This window comes from Gekko japonicus, unplaced genomic scaffold (genome assembly GCF_001447785.1).
Source record: "Gekko japonicus isolate JY-2015 unplaced genomic scaffold, Gekko_japonicus_V1.1 scaffold821, whole genome shotgun sequence".
In the NCBI taxonomy this organism is placed as follows: Eukaryota; Metazoa; Chordata; class Lepidosauria; order Squamata; family Gekkonidae; genus Gekko; species Gekko japonicus.
In genome coordinates this window covers 605,933-632,280 of record NW_015160235.1, presented here as the reverse complement: position 1 = coordinate 632,280, position 26,348 = coordinate 605,933, and the positions used below count along the sequence as shown (strand labels likewise).

General features: G+C 40.9%; 1 protein-coding gene across 2 annotated transcripts in view; it reads right to left on the bottom strand.

Annotated features, from left to right (window-relative positions):
- FAR1 (fatty acyl-CoA reductase 1) overlaps window positions 1–26,348 on the bottom strand; it is an 86,112-nt gene that overhangs the window by 43,246 nt on the left and 16,518 nt on the right. For both annotated transcript variants that reach the window (XM_015412836.1, XM_015412845.1), the window contains exon 2: window positions 8,369–8,563. In XM_015412836.1, coding sequence (XP_015268322.1) covers window positions 8,369–8,560 — 192 coding nt within the window. In that variant the 5' untranslated portion in view covers window positions 8,561–8,563. The remainder of the gene's footprint in view (window positions 1–8,368; window positions 8,564–26,348) is intronic.

Here is a 26,348-nt window from a genome sequence, read left to right as displayed (position 1 = left end):
CAAGACAGTTTATTATTTTAAGTAAAAACATTGGAAACATTGCTATAAGCATCTGTGTATGTGAAAGTACTATTTCAAGCAAGATTTCCGACTACACCTGAACTTCTGTTATGTAACAGTAGATTTTGAAATCTAATGTAGTCATTTGTAGCTCAAGAGTAATTGTGGTGGTGAAATCAGATTTAGTATTAGTAGTTCAGAGAACATACAACAGCTGCAAATGAGATTACCAGCTCGCACTGAAATCCAAACCATTGCTTGGCTTTATGTGAATGAAACCTCTATGGGCTTACACACACACTTAATCCCTTCAACTGTTGAAATTTGGCCCTTATCTGTTTCAAAAGAAATGACAATTTGCCATTACTTCTGAACTGGCAAGCTAAGGTGTGTTGCGGAAGGAAGGAAATCAGACTATTTGAGTCCAGTGCTTGCTTCTGTAATATGCTGATTACACCCAGTTGTATCTGCTGATGAGCGGCTATCTGGACACCACCTCAAAAAATCTGGCCAAGGGGTTGAAGGCTGTGGTGGGATGGTTGAAAAAAGAGCTGAGATTGAATCTAACTAAGATGGAGATACTGTGGCTTGTGGGGGGGATTCAGGATTGGAGCACCAACTCCCTACTTTCGATGGTGTGTCCTTAGCACTAATAAAGAACATTACAGATTTTCCTAGTAATTGAAGTTCAACTCCATGTAGAAATCATAAAATTATGAGACCAGGTACAAGTAATAAAGTCTTATGGACAATCATATAGAAACATGTGAATCATATAGATACAGGTCATAAAGATGTCATGTAGTTTATTGTGTAAGAGTAGATAGATGGTGTTTATTATCTACTCTTACATGATTAACTACATGACATCTTTATGACCTTCTTGATTGTATTTGAACTGTATCTGTATGATTCACATGTTTCTATATGATTGTCCATAAAACTTTATTACTTGTACCTGGTCTTGTAATTTCATGATTTCTATACTATACCTATTGGGTTGGATTTGAATGATTACAATTATATTTAGTCTGTACTCATGTTCTTTATTATTGTTACTACTCATCATTGTAAGACATTTGTTATATAGAATTGTATCATCTTCTTTGCACAACTTTGTCTGGTATTTTGCTCTTTGCTATGTAACCCTTCTCTGATCTTAGTACCCTTAACACTGTCACAGACTGTCAGGAGTTCGGGCATGATTCTGGATGTCTCCTTATCAATGGAGGCTCAGATCATAAACGTAGCCAAGCTGGAGTTTTTCCAGCTGTGCCTGGTAAAGCAACTGGCACTCTTCCTGTCTTGCCCTGACCTAGCCACAGTAATCCATGCAACAGTCACCTCCAGATTGGACTACTGTAACTCGCTCTATGCTGGCCTATCCTTGAGACTGATTTGGAAACTCCAGCTGGACCAGAATAGGCAGCACAATTCCTGACTGCAATATCAAGGACAGCGCATATTCAACCTGTGCTGCGTCAGCTGCACTGGCTTCCAGTGGAGTACTGAGTCAGATTCAAGGTTCTGGTATTGACTTTTAAGGCCTTAGGCGGTCAGGGACCCACATATCTTTGTGAATGCCTCCTCTGCTACATCCCCCAAAGAGTGTTACGCTCCATAGAGAACAATCTACTGGTGATCCCCAGACCAAAAGACATCCAGCTGTCCTTGATGAGGACCAGGGCCTTTTCAGCCCTGGCCCCCACCTGGTGGAACCCTCTGACGAATAACATCCATGCCCTCTGGGATCTAATGCAGCTCCATAGGGCGTGCTTGGCAGAGGTGTTCTGCCGAGCTTTTGCCTGAGGACAGCAATGAGTACCATTCTTCTGCTCCCCCCCCCCCGCTTCTTCTCTACCTCCCCCATGAGGCACTGACACAATTTGAAATTTTGAAGTCTTAGCACTTTCTGGGAATGTTTTAATTATGTTGTTTTATCATTAACATTATCATTACTGTTTTATTGTTGTTGCTGTTCAGTGCCCTGAGCCTTGTGTACAAGGGATGGCAGTCTATAAATGTAAATTATAAATACCACACATAATGAAAAGCAGCAGTTCATTGTAACTACATGCATTGCTACCATGTTGCTTCCAGATTTCCCAAAAAATTCTATTTTTTTCAAATAATTAAATAAACCAAGAACGAACCTTCCTCTACATAGTTTTAGAAACCCCCTGTGCAGAGGCTGGCTACTGATCCAGACCAAAAGTGTCTCAAAAGGCAAAAGACCAAACAGCAAAAGACCTCTTTTCACTCCAGATCAGCTGTTTTATTTCCTCTCTCAGCTGATGCTGGCCAATCAGAGAAAGCATAGAGCAGCCAATCACATAAGGGCTTCTCTTCAGGGAAGATTAATTCATGAACTCCCTGACTCTCTGAAACAAGCAGCATTTTAAAAAGCCTGCTTTTCTGTGCAATCCATCACAGTCACACAATAGAACACATTCCTTCTCAAAATGAGAATGAGTTTTGAGCTTCCAAGGATTGCTCAGAGATGCTACAATGGCATTTTGAAAATACAAGATACCACAATGAAATTTTTAAGTGGCATGGTGCCTTGGATTGTTGAGCCCTTGGCTAGTGTAACCCCAGTGCTACAAAACACACACAGTCTGAGAGTTTGCACAGGGATTCATTTAACAGAAATCTAACAAGTAATGGTGCAGGATTTTGATACTCCTTCTGTCCCCTCTCCCATTAATTTAAAAACCAAAGCAGCTACAAAGCTCGCCAAGTTGTAGTCCAAGGCATAAAAAACGAATGAGCTTGTTTTGACATGGGCTATCTAATCTAGCTGTGAACTCTAAGACTGATCTTAGAAGTGATCCAAACACTTGTGGCTTTCCCTGTTCAGTCTTTAAAGATGCAAAATGCAAGAAGCATTAATTTGAAATAAAAATAGTATATTAAATTGAAGGTGGTAAGTGATGTGCAACTACTTAGCTGAAAGTCTCCCTTGAGTCATCCTATCTAAGACAAATTACCTTGTTAATGGGCTGGAGTAACCCATCAAGCACCAGATACCTGGAAAGCAAACCTCATTACTCAGCATAAGCAAACACTAATCAATGGACAGGAAGTTTTGTAGTCTGTGATATACAGACTACAAGATAAACCCAGACAGGTTGGGTATTTACAATTTCAGTTCTATTTAAATATCTTTCCTATCTTTTCCATCTATCTTCATATCTAATGACATTTTCATTATAAAGCATGTATTACCTAAATCTCCCTTTCTTTCTATCATTCTCTGTTTTGATTTAATTCTATTCTTGATTTTCAGCTATATACTTGAAAAAAACTTTCCATTTTTCTTAAAATTCTGAAATCAGTCTATTATGGATGAGAGATATTAACTCTGCCATAGTTGCATATTCATTCAGTTTATTCCTCCATTCCAAGTCTGGACAATTCACTGCTTTCCATTTGCCACAAACATTACTCTTGCCACTATCATCATATACTGAAATAATTCACTGTGTATTTTTGTTATATTGCATACTTTTTGGATCTATTGCACACTTTAAATTTTAATATTATTTACATTTCTTCATGTATCTCTATCCAATATTTTATTGCACGTCTACCAGATATAATACAATGTTGCATCTGTATTCTGACATTTCTAGCCCTTCTAATCTTTATTTGCTTTTGCTGTAACTTTAGGGGTAATATGGAGCTGTGGTGGCTCAAGTGGTTAAGACACTGAACTGCAGGCTGTGGAAGGTCGGTAGTTCAGCAGTTCGAGACCTGAGTGTGCTGCATGACCGAGTGAACTCCCATCTCTAGTTCCAGCTCCTGCCAACCTAGCCGCTCGAAAGCAAGAAATTGCAAGTAGATAAATAGGTACCACTTCAGTGGGAAGGTAACAGCGTTCCGTGCACCTTGGTGTTTAGTCACATGACCACAGAAATGTCTTCAGACAGCGCTGGCTCTTCAGCTTTGAAACAGAGATGAGCACGGCAACCCTAGAGTCGGATTCGACTGGCTTTCAAGCAAGGGAACCTTTGCCTTTACCTTTGTAGGGGTAATATACCATCTAAAGAACATTTTATACCCGTTCTCACTTAGTATTTCACATTCAGTAAACTTAATTTCTTTGACCAGAGATTTTCCCACTGACTCTCACATATATTTTCTCCAAAATTTTGTATCCATTTTACCATGCAATTTTTACTTGCTCTGTTTCAGTGTCATACTGCAATGATATTTTATAATTTTTCCTAATAGATGTCTCGAATCTCTGATGATTAATTGTTCAAAAATAATTTTCTTTCTTAGTTGTCCCCATCTTTAATTATTTGTTCTTTCAATTTTAATACCATTAGATTAAAATAACTGGAATGTTTTTTCCTACATCTTGAACTGTTTGCCAGAGTTATATGTTTCCTTATTTGTCCATCATATTCTCATATCATCTATTTTCTTTCTTGTATTATTGTCACAGTAAACATCAACAGGGAATGTCAATGACGACTCAGGTTGGCAGACTTATTCTATTTCTGCATTGAAACCATATTCTTAATAGGCCATTTCTCAAAATATTATTGCCGTATTTTAGTCCAAAACCCTGTTTTTAGTGATTTCTTGATCATAAACACTTGTGCTTTCCTTCTTTAGTATCGATTGCCTCCAATTTAACATTCCTTTGATTTGAATTTGTAATCCAGTCTGATACCCAGACTAGTGTAGCTGCTTGGCGATACAATTTAATATTTGGTATAGCTAAAACTCTTCTTCTTTTTTTGTCCTGAAATACGTTAAATCTTATTCTTGGCTTCTTTCCACTCCTTACAAAATTATTTATTGTTCTCTGCCATTTTTTAGAATCTTTTCATCTATATAAACTGGTAACATTTGAAACAAAAAAGTCAACTCTGGTAATATATTCATTTTGATTGCGGAAATTCTTCCTAGCCATAAAATTTTCACCTATCCCATCTTTGTAAATCTTCACTAATATTTGCCCAGACTTTTTGATAATTATCTTTATAGAGATTATCATTTTGTCCTGTTACATATATTCCCAAATACTTTATTGGTTTTTTAGTGACCACACATTCGAATTTTTTCTCTCTTCTTCTGCTCTAGTTGCTGCAAATAAGATTGTTTGTCTTCTTTTTATTTAATGTATATCCAGGAAAAAATCTGAACCTATTTATTTATATTTTAAATTTATGAATCGCCCAATCCTTGTATGGACAAGGCTCTGGACCTTGTACAACAAAAGTTAAAAATATCAAACAAGAAAAGTTAAAATAAATAACATTTCTTACATTCTTAAAATAATCTCAGATGGTTACTAATCTGTGTTTAAACCCATTCCAGACTGTGTTACCGCCTTGTAGGTGGGGTAAAGAGGAAGCTGAAGCAAGGGAGATGGTAGAAAAGTGGGAGGGTGCCAACCGTGATGGAAAACTGTCACTGCTCTCAACCAAAAGCCTGGCAGAACATCTTTGCCTTACAGGCCCTGAAAAACTGCATTAAACCCCACAGGGCCCTGATGGTATTTGGCAGAGAAAGTCCTGGCTCTGGTCGAGGACAGCCAGTTATCTTTGGGGCCAGTGATCACCAGTAAGTTGTTCTCAATGGAGTGTAATGCTTTCCTGGGAACATACCAGAGAAGGTGGTCCCGAAGATACATGGGTCCCAGACCGCTCAAAGCCTTGAAGGTCAATACCAAAACTTGGGGATGCCCAGGTGTGCAGAAACACCTGAAAAATTACAAACTGAAAGAGTGAAATGCCCCCAAAGAGCAGCCTTATCTGTATTTGTGCAGACCACATGTCTTCACTGGCCTGCTGACACGTGTAGTGGCTGCATATGGGAGATGAAGGAGGTGGATAGGTGATAACAGTGCAGCAGGTGGGATGGGGAAGGAGAAAGGGAGCTGCTGCTGTTCTATGGTACAATGGATGCAGTTATAGAATCATATTTTAAAAATTCTACCATTTTGTAATGCTCCCCTACTACAATGGCCAAAGGGCTCAAAATATCTTCTCTCCATTATACCAGCCTTTTGTTTGCACTGAGTATTTCACATAGGAAAATATTCAAACATAACCTACACCTATGCAGAGCCAACTCTACCCAGTGATTATCAAGTGGCAGGCTGTGACTCAGTGGCCAGTCAGATACAGGTACTCCTTAAATGGGAGAGGGCTGTTCCTGCATGAGGACTGCTGGAATGCCATCAAGTAAAAGTCTCAGTTACTAGTATAAGCAACAAAACATCTGCCATAGAGATACAAAGAGTGTTTTACAGGAGCTCACATTCACCCAAGCAACCCTGTGAGACTGGGGTTACCAGCCTCCAGGATGGGCATGGAGGTGTCTCAGACTTACAACCAATCTCCAGGACTACAGCAATCAGTTCCCCTGGAGAAAATAGCCATTTAGAAGGTGGGATCTGGCACTATACTCTGGAGAGGGTATATGCTAAACCCCACCATCCCCAGGCTCCACACTCCCAAAATCTCCAGGAATTTCCCAACCTGGAGTTGACAACCCATTTACTTTATTTATTGTATTTATGAATCGCCCAATCCCTGCCACAGCAGGGCTCTGCGCAATGTACAAAAGCCATAAAACAAAGACAAGATAAAACCAATTAGAACATTAATAACACATTTCAACAATCAGATGGCAAATAATTAATCCCAATTCCAACTGCTGCAGGGGGGAAGAGAGTGAGGTAGATGTAAACAACAGAGAAGGGTGTCAGACAAGATGGAACCATAGATGTCCTCAACCAAAAGCCTGGTGGGACATCTCTGCATACAGGCCCTGTGGAACTGCACCAGTTCCTGCAGGGCCCTGGTGGTGCTTGGCAGAGAGGTTCCACCAGGTTGGGGCCAGAACTGAAAAGGCCCTGGCCCTGGTTGAGGACAGTCAGATGTCTTTGGGGCCATGGACCATCAGCAGATTGCTATCTAAGGAGCACAGCACTCTCCTGGGGACATAACGAAGGAGATGGTCCCATAGATATGTTGGTCACGGCCTTATAGGTCAATACCAAAACTCTGAACAATGTGTTGCAGATGATTTTACAGACAAAAAACATGGTCTGAAATAGTTACTTAAAGAAGGGCATGCAGCAAGCTGACTGCCGAAAATGAGATGTAAATCAGTTTTGTGTTGCAAAACTAATCCTATTCTAGTGGTCATCACTAGTTGCACTCCATTTCATTATTGCTGCAAGTTTTCTTCAAACAGGCTTAAGCCCAATTTAAACACCATACTGGTGAGGCAAAGAATTGCTTTGTGTAACTTTGCACAGGTGAAGTGTCTCATTTAAACTGTGCTGCAATTCATCCAAAGTTTGTTTGCATGCTAGAGATTCAGTATTGTGTTGTGTGCTAACTAAGCACACATAGATACTTTACATAGGTGGCAGCACAGCCCATGCAAAGTCACCATAATGACATAAACCAGCTGTGAAATCTATCTAGTGATGCTCATACAGCTACTGCAAGGAGGAGGATGAGATTGGATTTATACCCTGCCCTTCACTACCCAAAGGAGTCTCAGAGCGGCTTACAAACTCCTTTCCCTTCCCCTCCCCACAACAGACACCCTGTGAGTTAGGTGGGACTGAGAGAGCTCTTTCAAGAACTGCCCTTTCAAGGACACCTCTTCTCAGAACTATGGTTTACCCAAGGCCATTCAGCAGCTGCAAGTGGAGCAGTGGGGAATCAAACCCGGTTCTCCCAGATGAGAGTTCGCACACTTAACCACTATTTTCATTTTCTCTTCAATAGTTCACACCATCTCAATGATCTTAAGGTGTTATATGTTTGAGATAGGGCTAGGTTCCCTAGATGAAAGGCGAGAGATGTCTAGGCATAATAGTAATTGTACTGGATAGTGATCACCCCCCCCCCAAATAACTTTTTACTTCCAGGGATTCAAGTCTTTTGAATAAATCAACAGACGCAACAAAATAATCTACTACACTTGCCCTTCTGCCTGCAGGACAAAAATATCTGAAAGAATTAAAATAGTAAAAACAAATATTGTTTGCTTCACTGTAAGGAGCTGGAGAAGATACATGAACATTTAGAGCCAAATACTATCAGGTAAGCAGCCAAGAAACAATTCATGGTATCTGGATAATGTCAGATGTTTATAACCAGAATGCAAAGCAACTATGTACACATTGGCCAGAAACAAGCACTCTAATTACAGGAATCAAGGTCTCATGCTTACCTCTGATCAAATTAATTTAGCTGCAACTTTTGACCAGAACCATTACACATGCCTGTTTTGAGTAGAAACTGATTCACAAACATGCTTGTAAAGAGAAAACACAATATGATCATTTATAGAATCATACAGAATATGATCATTTACGGAATCATACCTTGCAGCTGATCATTTCTTCCACTCTTTCTTGGGACATCTTCCCTGCTTTGTGTCTCACCAGCACATAAACTGCTTTTACTTTTGGACAAGACCTTAACAGCTTTTCAAGAAGAACCTTTCCCATGAAACCAGTAGCTCCTGTGAGAAGGACATTCTTGCCTTCATAGTATTCTGGAATTGATACCATCATGACCTTAAAAGAATTTAAAAGCAGATTAGGGTTTATATCCACATGTGTTCCATATAACATTTTATCTTCCCCAAATTTTTAAATGGCTGTGATCAAGCACCTTTTTTTTTTTTGCGCAAGTGCTATATCATCATAAATAAAACCACAGGGTTGGTTTAAGAGAAATAATCTTGCTGCTGTTTACTATTCCGGGGGGGGGACGACACTTCAAATCCACAAACACACATGTATAAGATACAGACTGTATTAACAAGTTGTATGAACAAACATGTGTAAAGGAGAAGTGAACTGAAAATTTGCATTAATCACTACGCCATTAAGAACCCAGAAGTGGATTTAATGCCTGGACAAAGTGCCTTAGTATAAAATACTGACGTTGTATCAGAAGAATGGATAAACTCTGAACTATGGCAGAAATAAATCATAGTGGATTTGATCAAGTGAAAGAAATTGCATTTTTCTATTTCAAATGAAGAACTTATATGACACTGGCATAATCATGAATTTACCTACAATTATAAAAGGGCATAACTGTGTTATTTGGGAGAGGCAAATTTTCTGAGAACAAATTATAATCTTTATAGTCCATCAAAATATGCCACATTGCCATTATAGAAGCTGAACAGGCTTTTGGTTGAGGTGGCGGGCGTGTCACCTCTTTGTGGCCAACCCTACCAGCAGCCTGGATCCTAACATCTTAAAATCTTCCACTACTGTTGATATGGTTCTATCAGAGCTGACATGGTACTTAGGAGTATAGTATTTTATACTGTTGTTTTAAATCTGGCTTTAACTTTGTATTTTACACCGTTGTTATCCGCCCTGAGCCTGCCCACGGGGGGTGGGATATAAATTCAAATAAATACATTTTAGAAAATTTAGACTGCTCAGAACTATAACCTTTTTAATTACACTGAACCCTGGATGCCTATGAACCAAGCACTAGAAACTCCCTAAAGTTCAAATAATTACAAAGCATAGGAAACCATATTCTAAGCATGCAAAGCATTTTGCAATCTTGTCAGTAATACTCAAGACACAGGGTGCTTCAGGAAAAGACAGGGAACACATTCTTTCAGTTGCTCAAAAATGAAGTAGATTCTTTACCTATGTGCTACCACTGACATATTTTCAGTTGAATAAAAAATAACCAAGCAGCATGTTTCCTCAGCAGAAGAATATCACTGAAAACATTCATCCGCAGAGTTCATTTCCCTATAGCAATTTTCCTAGCTATTCCTCCATGCTATTATTCTATGGAAAAAAAGGTTTTGGAGAAAAAGTTTTGAAAATCAGCCCTATAGTTTAGTTTAACATTAACCCTTCTGTTTGCTGGCGCTTCAGAATGTTGTTGACCTAGACTGCAATTATGCTTACAGCTTTATCAGTGTCAACTCAGTCTATACATGTTAATTTCTATCTTAAATTATAATTACAAAACTAGTAGTGCAAATGAAGCTCCTGGCAAACCGTCTCTGCTCATCTCTTGCTTGGAATGCCCTGAGATTGGGGTCTCCATGAGTCAATTGCAATGTGAAGGCACACTGCTGTTCTTGTCCTTCTTGGTTAATGGGCAAAGGGCTAGCATGTCAATAAATGCTCTACTGTCACCTGTACCTTACTGGTTATTTAACTGCAACAATTGTTTATAAAATGCAGGAATGCAACCTCAGCTTCTATAACATATGAATGATTATCTAGAAGCCAAGATGCAACTTTTGACAAAGTCCAATTTCATGTCTGCATGTTAATTCACGTACAGCTGAGGTATGGACAGAGCTCTCTCAATACGTATATAATGTTAAGATCTGATGTTAGAAGTATACTGAAGTTACAGCCTCCTGTGCCTATGAAGACTTGACACCTTATCAGAGCCAAACTAAATAAGGCCGGTAGCAGATCAATGATAGAAGGTTAATTGTGTACTCCATCAGATAAAGGCCATAGCTTGTAGAAAAGTTATCCATTTAAATCAAAAGAGCTGCATGAAAAGAATTTATCCCTCCCAAAAGTTGCTTTTTGCCTTCAAAAAATCCCACCATAGATCTGCTAATGCCTGGTCTATTGATCTTTTCAATTAAAAATATACTAGTTCAGAATGAAGAAGTTCAAGCTTGATATACTGTGTCACTATGCCTAAGATCTACACAGTTACATGAGAAACTATTTCTTCTCATTAAGGCAGGCTAGCATTGCAACACACATTACATACAAAGAGTTCTCAAAGCTGGCAGCATGAAGTGGTCAGCTGGCAACCTTTACATGTATGGAGCAGTGTTCACTCTAAGCAGAGTTAGTGTGAGACAGCTCATAGTTTTTTAGCCTCTAGCTCACATATTTTTGTCTTAGCTCAGGAAGGATGGCTCCAGAGCAAACTGATTCATGCAGTAGCCAAATTGCTCACTCAGAGCTTTAATGCCAGTAACTTACAAAAGTAGAATTTTTGCTCATAAGACTCCACAGCATAGAGGGAGCATTGATGTGGAGGCTTGTGGAAGTGATCTCTAGTACATGACCAGACTGTTATAAATCTCACCATATCACCATATCTCAAAGCGCAAATTATCCAAAGTCTTAAACTCCAGCCAACTGATATTTCTGAAATTGGGCCTGAAAGCCTACTTCCCATCCATTAATGCATCTGTGTTTGTGTGTGTGCACCAACAAAAACTCATACCTCTAGTGGGAATAAATATGTGCTAGCCTTTCTTGATGATCACTAAAGATACATTGTGACCTACCTAATTAAAGAGAAAAGTCAATTGCTGGAAAAATTTAAAGCATATGTGGCAATGGCCAATAACAGATTCCAAAGAAAGCCACTAGCAATCTACACTAATAGAGGGGAATACACGGGTCATGAGATAACAAATTATTTGACTGAACAAAGAATAGGGCATCAGCTTATAGTCTCATACACTCCAGAGCAAACTGGTGTAGCAGAAAGGAAATATTGCTCTTACTGAAACATCTAGATGTACACTCAAGGCAGAGCTACCTGACAAGAACTAGGGAGAAGGAATCAACACTGCCGCCTACCTGTAGGAGTACCTATTAAAGGTGCAAGTACTATACACCATTTGAGCTGTGGTATTCGCACAAACCCAGCCTGAATCACCTAAGAGTGTTTGGATCAAAAGCCTACATTTATATTCCCAAAGAAAAGCAGACCAAGTGTAACAGCTATCAGGATTTAAACAATCCAAAGGTAAGGAACTTGTGTGTAAACTGCAAAAGAGCATCCACAAGCTGAAACTGGCTGCAAGACGTTAGAATGAGAAACTTTATCAAATGCTAACCAAGGAAGGATTTCAGTAAGGCAAGGTGGAACATTGCCTATACTCAAGATATAAAGACAATAAATAAACTTATATTCTGACTTCTGTGAATGACCTGGTTGTATGCTATGAAGAGAAGGAAGACTATGATGAAATAGCTGAACATCTGAATCAAGAAGTAGAAGTGCATCAATCAGGAAACATCAACTTCTATCTTGGAATACAAACAGAACAGAAGAAGCCATAAGCTATATCCTCAATCAGAAGCAGAAAACCCAAGAATTTCTAGACTACATGAACATGAAAGGAGCTAAACCAGAAAGCACTCCTGTGGGAATGAACTACCTGAACCAGCAAGGAAGTAGTGAACTTCTGCACAACAACAAGCATTACAGAGAAGCTTTTGGAAAACTTCTTTCCATAAGCACATCAATGCATGCTGACATCATAGCAGCTGTGGACATGTTATACAGAAAGATTGAATCACCGAGCAAAAGGGATTGGAATGCTGTCAAAAGACTTGCAAAGTACCTGCTTGGCATGGCACATCTGAAACTAAAGTTATCAACAAGCAACAAGCCCAGACTAGTGGGATACATGGATACAGACTGAGCAGGAGATACTACAGACAGAAGGTCAACCAGTGAACATGTATACTTCTATGACAACAGGTGGAGTAGCAGGAAACAAGAAACTGTAGCTGTGTCCTCAACTAAAGCTGAATATGTATCCACAGCAAAAGCATGAAACTGATACTGCAACTAATACTGGTTTGGGATAGAGGAACCCAAACCAGTACAACTCTTTGAAGACAACCAAGGATGCATAAAACTTGCACAGATGGAGAAGATCAACTCACAACCTAAACACACGGATATGAAGCATCACCTAGTAATAAAGATGCAAGAATGGCTTGTTGAGTTGCAATACTGTTCTACAGATGAAATGACTGCAGGCACACTCGCCAAGCCACTTTTGAGAAAAGTTGGAAAGGCTATGTAAGAAGATTAACTCTGGACTCTGTACACTAGAACTTGAGAAGAGGTGCTGGAATAGGCAATGTCTGGTGTACAAAGAAGACCCTGCAGGGGGCAGCAAGAATACAATTAAACAGGAAAGGACAGGGGTGTCAAACATGCGGCCTGGAGACTGGATTACGCCCCCGGATGCCCACAGTGGAACTGGCTGTGTTCTGCTTCTTCTTCCAGTTCTGCTGCTGCATCATCATTATAGGTTTGCAGCTTACAGATACACACCTAACAGCATACTCAAGATTGCAGCAGCACAGAAATTTTGATGCAGTAATTCAGAGCAAGAGGTGGAGGAGGAGGAGGAGGAGATTGGATTTATACCCCGCTATTCACTACCCAAAAGATTCTCAGAGCGGCTTACAAACTCCTTTCCCTTCCCCTCCCCACAACAGACACCCTGTGAGGTAGGTGGGGCTGGGAGAGCTGACAGAAATTGCTCTTTTTCAAAAACAGAACTATGGCTTGCCCAAGCAGGTGCAAGTGGAGGAGTGGGGTTCTCCCAGATTAGAGTCCGCACACTTAACCACTACACCAAAATGGTGTCAGTTATCAGACACAGTTAAATAAACAAAATACTGCAAGAGTGCTAATGTTTTAAGCATGTTTTTATTTTAAGTAAAAAAAACACCTTTGTGTTTGTGTCCTTTATAAAGTTTATATCTCCACTACCTGGCATTACATTTTATGACACACATGGCCCGGCCCAAGAAGGTCTCATTTATGTCAGATCCAGCCCTCATAACAAATGAGTTCGACACCCCTGGGATAGGAGGTCAACACCTTCCCTCCCATTAAGTGTCATTCCTTGTCTGCCTCTAGATTGCTACTTTCACCACAATATCCTGCTTCTTCTCAGAGGTTCCACACATAATCTCTCTCTCAGCTAGTCATGTAGTTAGGACACTATCTCTGTCTTTCCTCTTCAGTATCAAGTATATTAGTTCCTGACTAAAACTTTATACTTAAATCAGATTTTGTACCTCTACTGTATTAATTACTCTGCCAAGAGATGCAGCAGTGGGAACAATAATGGGGAGACAACATTGCACAACAGAGTGAGATCACTACCAGATGAAGACCAAGAACATTGTCTCCCCACAATGAGCTACACTCAAGGAAGTTCCACAGTCTCTATGGAGTTTACTGTAGAGTCTGGAGTGTCACTCAATGCAGTGACATCACTTCTGGGTCTTGCCCCAGGAGTGACAGTGTCACACATCACTCCAGTCCCCGTATCCTGCTCCGCAACCCTATACATAGAAAATAAAGGGATATACAAGTACCACGCCTCTCGAGAACATCCCCTCCTGGGACCCGGTTTCTGCACAGGAAATTGAACATCTAATTAACAACTTGAAAAAAGGCAAAGCTCCAGGCAGTGATTTTATCACTGCGGAAGCTTTAAAGGCCAATCTTGATTGGTGGGCCCCAATTTTGGCCAATCTTTTCACTTATATAGATCAATCTGGCCAAATTCCAGCTGAATGGGGTCTCTCCATAATAATCCCCATATATAAGAAAGGCAATAGAGCTGACCTGAACAACTACAGACCAATTAGTCTGTTAAACATTATCTGTAAGCTATATTCCCAATACCTTTGCCTTAAATTGTGTGCTTGGTTGGCAACCGAACATATTCTCAATATTCAGCAAGCGGGTTTTAGCCACGGTTGTTCAACTTTAGATCATTGTCTGGTGTTGGACTATCTAATATTTAAACACATACAACATCAAAAAGGAACCCTTTTTGCCGCCTTCATTGATATGAAGGCAGCTTTCGATTCAATCGACCGTGTGACACTATGGTCAAAATTGAATGCTACCACCATAGACAAAAGGCTTCTCCATTTGATAATAAATCTCCATAGCAATAACACTCTTCAGGTAAAATATACCTCGGACGGCAGACTATCCAAACCTATTCAGTTGAGGAGGGGTGTTAGACAGGGCTGTCCGTTAGCCCCATTTTTGTTTAATTTCTATGTGAACTCTCTTATATCCGATTTGCGTACCATCGATGTTCATGCACCCAAACTCAATTTTGAATATAAGGTACCTGTTCTTATGTATGCAGATGACACAGTTCTTTTATCTCTGACCAGAATAGGTCTAAAGCGAGCACTTACATCCTTCTCTAGCCACTGCCAGGAAAATCTGCTATCAATTAACTTCTCCAAAACAAAAATAATGTGTTTCAATCAAAGGCTAAAAAAATACACCTGGAAAGTAAATGGGAATGATGTCGAGCAGGTAAAGTTTTTTAAATACTTGGGGGTTACATTTGCATATAATGGTAACCCTGCAGCTCACATCAAATCAGTGGCTATCTCGGCGGAAAGAACTGCTTCTGCTATACTAAGATTCTTTAGAAAGGATGGTGCACACTTTATTACAGCTGCCTTGAAACTTTTTTCTGCTAAAGTTTTAGCCCAATTGAGATATGGGACACAAATTATGCGATTTACAAATCTTCAGGCGCTAGAACTAGTCCAATCAAAATTCCTGAGATCTTTATTTAATACTCCAAGATGTACTTCCATTGTCACTTTGAGACAAGAAGCTGGTCTCAGTACAGTCGAACTGAATATATGGTTGCATTCTCTCTGCTTCTGGCTGAAAGTCCACCTTTTCCCCGCTGGGCTATTTCCACTCTTATTGGCCGCATCTCCTTATCCCCAGTGGTCCACTAGAGCCACTAACAAATTGAGAACATTAGGATTAGACCCGTACCAACTTCTGGAAAGCGGCTATGCCACGGCAAAATCTATTGTCGCTCAACGTCTCAGAGATATTGAGCTGCAAATGACTTACGCCGCAACCCCGCCGCTCTATAAATCTCTGAAACCCGAAATTTATATGACTACTCCTCTATATCTAGCTAATATCTCCAACCCAAATCATAGATGGGCTTTCTCCAGAGCCAGATTTGATGCTTTTCCATCAGCAGTTCTTTCCGGAAGATTCCAACGTATCCCTAGGCATTTGAGACTTTGCTCATGCCCCTCTGAGTCAATTGAGACCCTCCCCCATATTTTATTTCATTGCTCTTATTATGCAGAAGAAAGAGCCCTCTTAATTACACCTATATTAAGGTCATTTAGGGTCCAAGGACAACTAGCAATCCATTCTGAGGAACTTGTGTTGAAATATCTATTGGAGGATAAATTCACTGCAATATCAAGGAACGTTGCTAAATTTCTTTTTACTGCATTTGCAAAGCGCAAGCACCTCCTTAATACTCCTTATGATGTCTCTTCTCTGTAGTGTTTTGGTAACTTGGGATTGCTTTTTTGATCCTGTATGCTGTTTGATGGGTCTTTGACCGTAATAAATAATGTTATGTTATGTTATGGGATATACAAGTTAAAGTATGCAAACATTTTATCACCCTCTAGTATTGAATATCTGGTGTCCAAGAGCACACCCTCCAATTATGCAAGGCATATATTGTATGCTGTTTCATGGACTTGGTTACTTCCACCTTCCTCTTTCTTAGAACAGCGAACACATGTATAAATATATAAAAGCTGCCTGCTTCACAGGGCACAAGTAACTTTCCTTTCTCAAGGCTTGAAACGTCAGTGTTTCCATTACATCATTACTTGTTGTGAACATCTACAGCTCTGAGATTAAACTGAGCAGTTGGGAAGTATATGAAAAAGAGCTAAACTCTTTAACAGATCAGAATTCACTTTTGTCTACCTACACCTTCAGTCCCTCCACAAGGTGTTCACCTCAGGAAATATTTCTATTAACCTGGACACTACTCTGCCCCCCATCCTTGCCTCTGACTCCCTGCTTTGTTTTCCAACTGTTCTCTGTTAAGGAAGTCCCCATGACCTTGCTCACCTTTCTAATGGGAGTCAGCAGCAGAGAACAGAAAGAAAGAATGAGATTAACATATCAAACTGGAAACAGGAGAAAGTGTCTCTTCAAAATACACTTCCCCATTCCTTGCTCAGCGGATAGGGAGAGGTAGGACCAGTCATCCTTACTCAGATTTCTAAAATTTGCCAAAAGTCTGCACACCTAATGTACCTCCCACTTGGACTGTGCTCAAGAATGGCTTAAACATAAGACACTGTCAATAGTCGGCCTTCCTGAAGTCCTAGTTTTAACTAAATAAACAGGCTCCAATGCAGTAGCCAAAAAAGGCTTATTGTCACATTACTTACCCAGAACTACACGATCCTGCCATATGCAACTTCTTTAGGTAGCTGTTATAAAATAGCACTGGTCACTGACTACCGTCAAAGATCAAAGCGAGAAATCAGGAAGACTAGCAATGCTCTACAGTAAACTTTTGAATGGATTTGGTATTAGATCAGGAGCTTTTATAAAGATCAAAAGATAAAGGAAAAGTGGCCAAAGTTATATGTTCTCCTAACACAATCTGTGCCAAGCAGTGTTAAAGAAAATATGTCAACTCAGAAGAAGCAATAATTTGTAAATTTACCATTCCTCAGCAGTTTTAGTTCAGGTAATGACAAATTCAGGGGAAATGTTTGATCAACAGTCTGAAGGAAGGCATTTTAAAAAAAATGAACAGAGACTAACAGAGCTACATTGTGGGAAATATTTTATCTTAATAAAGGATTCTAGTGTCTAAAGCTGTGTAGATACTATTATGTAGCATACAATAGCTTTTCTGTTCACCCTCTGTATACCACTACTTCTGTTTTCTGGAAGTACAAGCTTTACTAGATCTAGAGCAGAAAAATGTTTTTATCTACCAAAACTGGGCTTTCCTAGATAAAGAACATACAAAGGAATCACAACTTTGAGCTATAGCAAAGGAAATCAACTATATGAAAAGTTAATTTTTAATCCTATGTACATGCATGTATCATTCTGTTTCCCTTAAACCTATATTGGCTTAAACTATAATGTTTTATTTATATAAAACAAAGTATTACTATTTATGGACCAAAAACTATATAACACGTCTTTTTTTGTGTTATTATTTTATTTATTTTCGATAATAAACACAAAAACAGACATACCAAAAAAAAGCCTTGATTTAATGGCTTGATTTAAAAAACCACTAATCAACCTCAGCAGTCTAGCGCTCAAGCTTCCCTTCTCCACTCTCTGGTACTCAGTGGGGGTAGGCGGTCAAGGGCTTGGCGGGCACCTTTCTTCAAGGACAGGAGGAGCGAAGGAACAGATAAAAGGTAGAAAGGTAAGTTTGAAGAAAAAAATCTAAGTCTAAATCTAAAAAGAGTAGGAGCTTGTCTCTGAAGCTGCTCTCCCTTCTGAGACAGGAAACAAACTGGAGAGGGTGACTCTCATAAAGCTGGAAACAAGAAGCGGAAAAAAATAGTTCCTGCCTCCCTTAATGGACGGTGATGATGAGGACATGTTTTTTTTGGTGTTAGTTCTATGAGATGTTGTAGGTCTTCATAGAACTGGTCCACTTCAGCCTCTTCTGCGTCCGTCATCGGGGCATAACTTGGATTATTGTGATGTTGAATGGTTTGCCCTGGGTTGAGACCGAGATCATTCTGTTGCTTTTGAGATTGTATCCCATTACTGCCTTTCACACTCTCTTGCTGACTATAAAGGCCACATCATTTTTTCTATGGGATTCTTGGCCACAGTAGTAGATATAATGGTCTTCTGAGTTAAATTCGCCCATTCCAGTCCACTTTAGTTCACTGATTCCCAAGATGTCGATGTTCCGTCTTGCCATCTCATTTTTGACCACGTCAAGCTTACCTTGATTCATAGATCTTACATTCCAGGTTCCTATGCAGTATTGTTCGTTGCAACATCAGACTTTCCTTTCACCATCAGAAACATCCACAGCTGAGCATCCTTTCGGCTTTGGCCCAGCAGCTTCACTCTTTCTGGGGTTACTTGTATCTGCCCTCTGCTCTTCCCAGTAGCATATTGGACACCTTCCGACCTGAGGGGCTCATCTTCCAGCATCATATCTTTTAGCCTTTTGTTACTGTCCAGGGGTTTTCTTGGAAAATATACTGGAGTGGGTTGCCATTTCCTTCTCCAGTGGATCACATTTTGTCTGAGTTCTCTGCTGTGGCCTGTCCATTCTGGGTGGCCCTCCGTGGCACAGCCCACAGCCTCATCAAACCACGCAAGGCCCCTCGCCACATCAAGGCAGTGATCCATGAGAGAGACTCATTAACTTACAAGAAGAAGAAGAGAGGAAGAGATTGGATTTATACCCCGCCCTTCACTACCCAAAGGAGTCTCAGAGCGGCTTACAAACTCCTTTCCCTTCCCCTCCCCAACAGACACCCTGTGAGGTAGGTGGGGCTGAGAGAGCTCTGACAGAAACTGCTCTTTTTCAAGGACAGCTCTTATCAGAACTATGGCTTGCCCAAGGTTATCCAGCAGGTGCAAGTGGAGGAGTGGGGAATCAAACCCGGTTCTCCCAGATTAGAGTCCTCGCACTTAACCACTACACCAAACTGGCTCTTTACAAGAAATTTACAAGCATAAATTTCAAGAATATATACATGATGATCAAACTCAAACTATACCCTGTAATGCAACAATTTTGATCTGAATATGATTAATGATCCTTGACCACTTGTATCAAGATTTTCATTCCTTTGGGAGGATGTGAGTTTAATCATCAGACAGACATCCTTTACCTTTTCTAGCCATTCATTTACATCAGGAATACCTTTCAGTTTCCAATGTTGTGCAAACACCAAGAGTGCAGCTGTTAAAAAGTTCAAAGTTATAATTTGCAATTTCTTTGGAATCATCAAAACCTAGTTTAGTAGCATAATTTTTGGGTTAATTTCTACCTCTCCATTTAGGCCACCGCTCTGCAGGACAGCAATTTTTCTCTAATATGACACTGCATCAGCTGACTCAACACAGCAACAGCAACACACCCCAAAAGAAGAATTGTAAATCTTAGCATTCATCTTTGGGGTCAGATACAACTGGTGAATCATTTTGTATAAATTCTCTCTAATGTTCAAACAAACTGAGAATGTTGACCCCACCGACCATGTAAATTCCCAGATTTGTCTGGTGACCCCATATCCTGAAGTTTGATTGCATTTATAAACAAAATTTGGTATTGTTGATTCTTGTGAGATAAATCAACCCATAAAGCTTAGAAAACAAATGTTTTATTGAGCCACCAGTCTTCTAATTTGCTTTTGTGCCTAACCAAAAATCCATTACAGATTAGATTTGCAAGAAAACTCTTCATTTGATTGGTAACATTGGTAATGAGAAGAGAAATCTAGGTCTCAGAGTTTGGTACAGGAAGATTCAGTGCAGGCAGATGCAAAGAATAAATGGAAATAAATCTGAAGTAAGCACTGACTCATGAAAACACATATCCTACCACAAATTTTGTTAGTCTTTAGGGTGCTACTGGCCTCTTACTCTTTCTACTGCTATCAGTAACCACAACATTCAGAAACCAGAGGGGGAACATTTTAACCTTCCAGGACATTCAGTTGCTGGCCTAAGAGTAGCAGTTCTCTTACAGAGGAATCCCAAAGGGAGATTAGGAAGAGAGACTGCTGAATTGCAACTAATCATAAAGCTCAAGACAATGCAGTTTCCTGGACTGAACTGAGACCTAGGTTTCTTCTTACATACCAATCCCTGATATTGACATTTGGCATCCGAAATCACTTCATTCTACAAGATATAAGGACAGATGGACTTACATTCTAGCTGTATCTGAAGAAGCGAGCAGTGACTCTTGAAAGGTCATGCCCTGTGACAAATTTTGTTAGTCTTTAAGGTGATACTGGACTCTTGCTCCCTTCCACTAATAAAGAATGCAAGTTGTGTTGTTAGGTTTCTTCCATTTCATCTGTTAGAATTGGAAAGGGGAATCTCTCGAAGTGCCATGGGGCTCCATCGCGTGCACTCTCTCTGGCTCTTTCCTCCACCCACCCCGAAGAAGTGTGCAGGTACACAAAACCTGATACCTAGAACAAAATGTTGTTGGTCTTAAAAGTGCCATGGAACTGCATTTTCTCCTCTCTCTCTTTCTGTTTCCTTCCCGCTCCCTTCCCAGAGGAGGGGGGGAAGAGCTCTCAGCTAATCAAGGGAAGGGAGGCTTGGCTTTCCTTCTCTCCTCTGTGAAGCAGGAAATAGGAGATACTGGACAAAAGGAGCTGCGATACAGGGAGCAGGAACAGGAAGCAGCAGAAAGCCAGTTGCTTGTGGGCCAGATAGGATCCCAGCAGGGATCCTAACCCTAACCCTAACCCAGCAGGGGCCGAATCTGGCCTGCAGGTCATATGTTATAACCTCTCCCATTAGGATTTAACCACCACCAAATATCAGTTAAATAGTTTAAATGTCCTTATCGATTTTGAAAGAAACATATAAACTTTCCTTTCTTATCTATTTAAATTATCATTCACTATTATCAAATTAAAGTATTGAACTATATCCTATGCTTCTATGGAACATCTAATATTCTGAGTTACCCTTTTACATGAAAACTAAGTCTAAAGTTTAAATTTAATAAAAAATAATAATAATTTAAAAAAACTAAGTCTAAAGGGAATTCCCCACCTGTGTGGAATTTCATTATTTCTTTATCAGCTGAGAACCTCAGACTATGTATTTTCTGGATCATAAGAGGGGAGACGTGAAAATATTCAGATTGTTTCATTACGGATTATTAAAGCTTCATCTCTTAATTTTGTTACTATTTGCTCTTTGTTCTGTAATTCACTTACAAACATTTCTCTTATATCACTCAAAAAGCAAGTGGAATTCTGTGGGGATGATACACACACACACACACACACCCGAAACTCATTACTCTTCTTTTTTGACATCTGTGGCAATTTTGCCCTCTTTCATCCCTCACACACAGGATCTTCCTTTTGTTTCTTCTTTCTTCTTGAGCAGCCCCTATATTTATTTTTTCTTCTTTTTTATTTGTCTATGGCTATCCCACCCTTTTACGTTATTATATATTTTGATAGATTGGCTGTGCTGGGGGGAGCAGACTGTTCCCACCAGTTCAGCTTGGAGCTGGCTTCTCATGCAGCCCAGTATAAACTTGGCTTCAGGAGAAGGTGTCCCAACCAGGATATGCGTGCCTAGGGGAGTGATCCTTCTGCAGCATGCAGATCCTGGAGCTGGCTTCTCCTGTGGTGCAGTTTAAACCAAGCTGCAGGAGAAGCTAAGCCCAGGGTTGGGCTGACTTTTTTTTTAATCCCAGTATTTTTCTTCTCAGGTCTACTGAACCCGGGGGGGGGGGGATTTCCAAAAATGATCTGGGATTTTTCAGAAATACCGATTTTTTTGATCCAATAAACCCAAATTGAAAAATACCTAATTTTAAAAAATTGCACACCCCTAGACTTGAGGGAGGAGCTGTGGTGGCTCAAGTGGTTAAGACGCTGAACTGCAGGCTGTGGAAGGTCGGTAGTTCAGCAGTTCGAGACCCGAGTGTGCCGCATGATGGAGTGAGCTCCCGTCTCTAGTTCCAGCTCCTGCCAACCTAGCAGTTCGAAAGCAAGAAATCGCAAGTAGATAAATAGGTACCACTTCGGTGGGAAGGTAACAGCGTGCCGTGCGCCTTGGTGTTTAGTCATGCCAGCCACATGACCATGGAAACGTCTTCAGACAGCGCTGGCTCTTCGGCTTTGAAATGGAGATGAGCACCGCAACCCTAGAGTCGGATTCGACTGGCTTTTGAGCAAGGGAACCTTTACCTTAGACTTGAGGGAAGCAACAAAATCCTCTGCTTCTATTCTACTTCCATAATGGCACATGAGAGACTTTTGAAATTTTTAACAATAAAATATTTTATTTAATTTGGAAGGGAAAAGGTCAGTTGAATTTAGGGGCAGAATGTATGATGTGATTAGATGAGAATAACTAGCGTGATTACAGACCTCAGTTTGATCATTTGTTTCCAACAAGTAGGTGTTTCTGCTTTTCTACAATGTCTTTGAAACCTTGAGGCTTTCTTTGCAGTGTCTGCTTAAACACTCAGGTATAAGTTCTTGAATTTCACTGACTCTTATGGTTTTGAAGGCAGGGGCACACAACCAAGTTCCCAAAATCCTTCTCTATACATACATACCAAGGGATCACCTCTCTCTTTACAACTATCTCCCTTTTCATTGAGCGGGGATTACAACTCTTCACTAGAAGCAATTTCCCCTTTTCAGCCTGAATGGAGATCCTCATTGATCCACCCACTCCTCCTGCCACTTTCCCAATGCACAGTCAGTGCTAAACTGTCTCTTGTTCAACTGTGAGTTCCAACTGTCATTTCTTAACTGACGCTCTCCACGGAATTCCATTTGAACAGCCTGTCTCTCAAAGGTTCTCTGGCTCTGTGAGGCATTACACTTGACAATCCATCATAACATCTTACTTACATCAACCTATGCCTCACAATTAAATCTTATTCCCATAAATTTCTTCACTTTAACCTACCACACCTAATAGTTTACATTACCAATTATTTAATATCTCACTTAGGCTTAAGAATTACAACATTTACTTAAAGAGCTAAATCGGGGATCCCCAGTGTGGTGCTTGTGGGTGCTATGGTCATAAGAACATAAGAGACGCCAATTTGGATCAGGCCAAAGGCCCATCCAGTCCAACACTCTGTGTCACACAGTGGCCAGAAATATCAGTGCCATCAGGAGGTCCACCAGTGGGGCCAGGACATTAGAAGCCCTCCCACTGTTGACCCCCCCCCCAAGCACCAAGAAGACAGAGCATCACTTGCCCCAGAGTCCCTATCTATACCTTGTGGCTAATAGCCACTGATGGACCTCTGCTCCATATGCTTATCTAACTCCCTTTTGAAGCCGTCCATGCTTGTAGCCGCCACCACTTCCTGTGGCAGTGAATTCCATGTGTTAATCACTCTTTGGGTGAAGAAGTACTTCCTTTTATCCGTTCTAACCCGCCCGCTCAGCAATTTCATTGAGTGCCCACGAGTTCTCCCACGAGGGAGAAAAGTACCTCTATCTCTACCTGCTCTATCCCATGCATAATCTTATAAACCTCGATCATGTCTCCCCTCAGAGGTCCCCGCCAAGTGCTTTTAGAAAGTGGGAGGGGCTAGGTGGAGCTTTTGCCCAGCAGGCCTTCTGACTGCGCAGATTAAAAGGCATCCTTTTAAACAGAGCTTCTGCTTGAAATGTTGAAGAGTTACTATTAGAGTTATATATAATCTCGCTTCTTGACATCTGCTGGATGGCTCCACCTCTTGTGGCATCCATTCAGTAGTGGCTGTGCCCAACATGCTGAGCCAGAACTCCAAAGATGCCTGCAGGCTTAAAAAGGTTGGGGACACCTAAGCTAAAAACAGAGAACAAAGAAATGTTCCAATAGTTTCTGGCTGCGGCCTGAGGTTTGTACTTGGCATGGCTGCAGACCACTCATGGAAAAATATAGGTAAGGGGCTGGAAGCCCATGACTATCAGCTCAGTGCAGCAAACAGCTATGCTCTGGCTGGGAAAGGTCTCTCCCTTGTTTCCACCCGAGTCTTCCAGGAAAGAGTAACCAATACACAGGCATGTACCTTACAGGGTTGTTGTGCAAATAGAAAGGAGAAGACAATCAGGTAAACTGCTTTGATCCCCAGTGTGGACAAAGGTGTGGTAAAAATGAAACAAATAAATTATAAATATAGCTGACGACGAGAGGCACATAAAAGGTAGGTTGGTGAATGGCTGAGAAGGAGAGAATGCGGCAAGGAGAGGATATGCGGATTGCCAAGAGGAGGGAAATAGTATGGGGATTAGGAGAAAGTTAAGTGCCACCCTACAAGTCCTTTATGGTTCCCTACCATTGAAGGGGGCCTGGCCCAGTGGCCAGCACCACACAACTGGGACACAGTTTTCCTTTTTTTTTTTAAAGCCCCTGGAGGGGATTTTTTAAATTTTTTTATAATACTACACAAACTACAAAGAAAAAAAGTGGGGGGGGGGATCTACACTAGGGAGAAAGGAAAGTAACCCACACTATACTAAAAACCCAAGAGAAGGAGATCACTACCCTGTTAAACTACAGTTAGTAATAAAAAAGCTGTTAATAAACAATATACTTTGTGAGATCCTGTCTTTCTAAGCTTATATGCTTGTTTATTACTTGTTATGAGAAAATCCCCAGAGCATCTCCTCCAGCTCGCTTCATAAAGGCAATTTTCAGAGTCCTTCTGCCTTTATGCTAATTCTCTCTAAAATCTTGATGGCGTCTTAGACGTTCACTCGAAATTCTGCAGCCAAGTCTTACTCCGTCTCCAAAGGGATAAAACCCCCGATCTTCAGCCTCTTCCTCTTTGGTCTCATCCTCGGGGCCCAGTGGCATCTCAAAGGCTTCTTGATCTTGGGGGCAGATTCAAACTCTTTTCTATCATCTGGGTTTAAGATGACACTTTCTGAAGACACCTGCAAGGAAGGAATTAAGTCCTTGTAATTTTCTGTTTCTCTCATGCTTTTCCTCCTTGTCTCTTTGAGATCGCTGTTAGTTTTAGTGTCCATCTCTTTTGCTTTGACAGTCCTTTGTTCCATTTTTTCTGCTGTTGTTGCCAACTGCAGCTGCCGGGACACGAGTTGTTGATTTATCTTGGCAAGCTGGTGGTTAATACCAATAAGTTGCTCCAGAATCGGCTTGGTGGCTTCCGCTATGAGTTCTATAACATTCACTTCCCTTCTTCTCGAAGTTTTTTTGCTGTCTTTTTTAGAGTGTCTGCCATTTTAACACTTAATTTTCAATATAAAATCGTTTTCTCCCCGGCTCTGAAAATCGCTTATACGCAGTTTAATTGCTTAGATGCTCATGGATATCTCCCACTACAGGCTTATACTCTTAAAAGTCCTTCCAAAGTATCCGTTTGCAGTCGCCTCTCTCTCCCCCCCCTTCCGCTTATGTAAATGCGTCAGACAGGCATCCCTCTCTCAGCACGATTCCGATCACTCAAGAGGTTTCGGGGGGGGGGGATTCTCGCTTCAAAGTATCCGTTTACAATTCTCTCTCTCTCTCCCTCCTCCGCTTATTTAAATGCGTCAGAGAGGCGTCCCTCTCTCGGCACGATTCCAATCGCTCAAGAGGTTTCGGGGGGGGATTTACGCTTCTATTTACGGTTCGCTCATTTTAACTCACAGTTCATTGTTGGTCTTTATCCTGACCACGCTCATAATCGCTCCTTCGCCAGATCTCCTGCGCTTGACTGGGTCAGCACAGCTTGTGCCTCACTAAGAGGACACAGACAGCGGGGGGGACCGTCAGGACGGAGGGCAGCCTCAATTTCCCTGCAGATACCAGGAAAAGAGGCTCACCCTCAAAAGCCCTATGGCCTGGGGGGGCTCCTTGACCCCCCCGTGAAGGTGCCGATCCAGCGGCACCCCTCCCCTCCGCAGCTGTGCGGTGCACCTTCCCGGAGCAACGGGAAAGGCGTCCGCCATTGTTGTGCCATAGACCCCGCCTCCTGGGACACAGTTTTCCTAGGTAGAGTCTGCTGGGAGTAAAGGAGAGGGAAAGCTT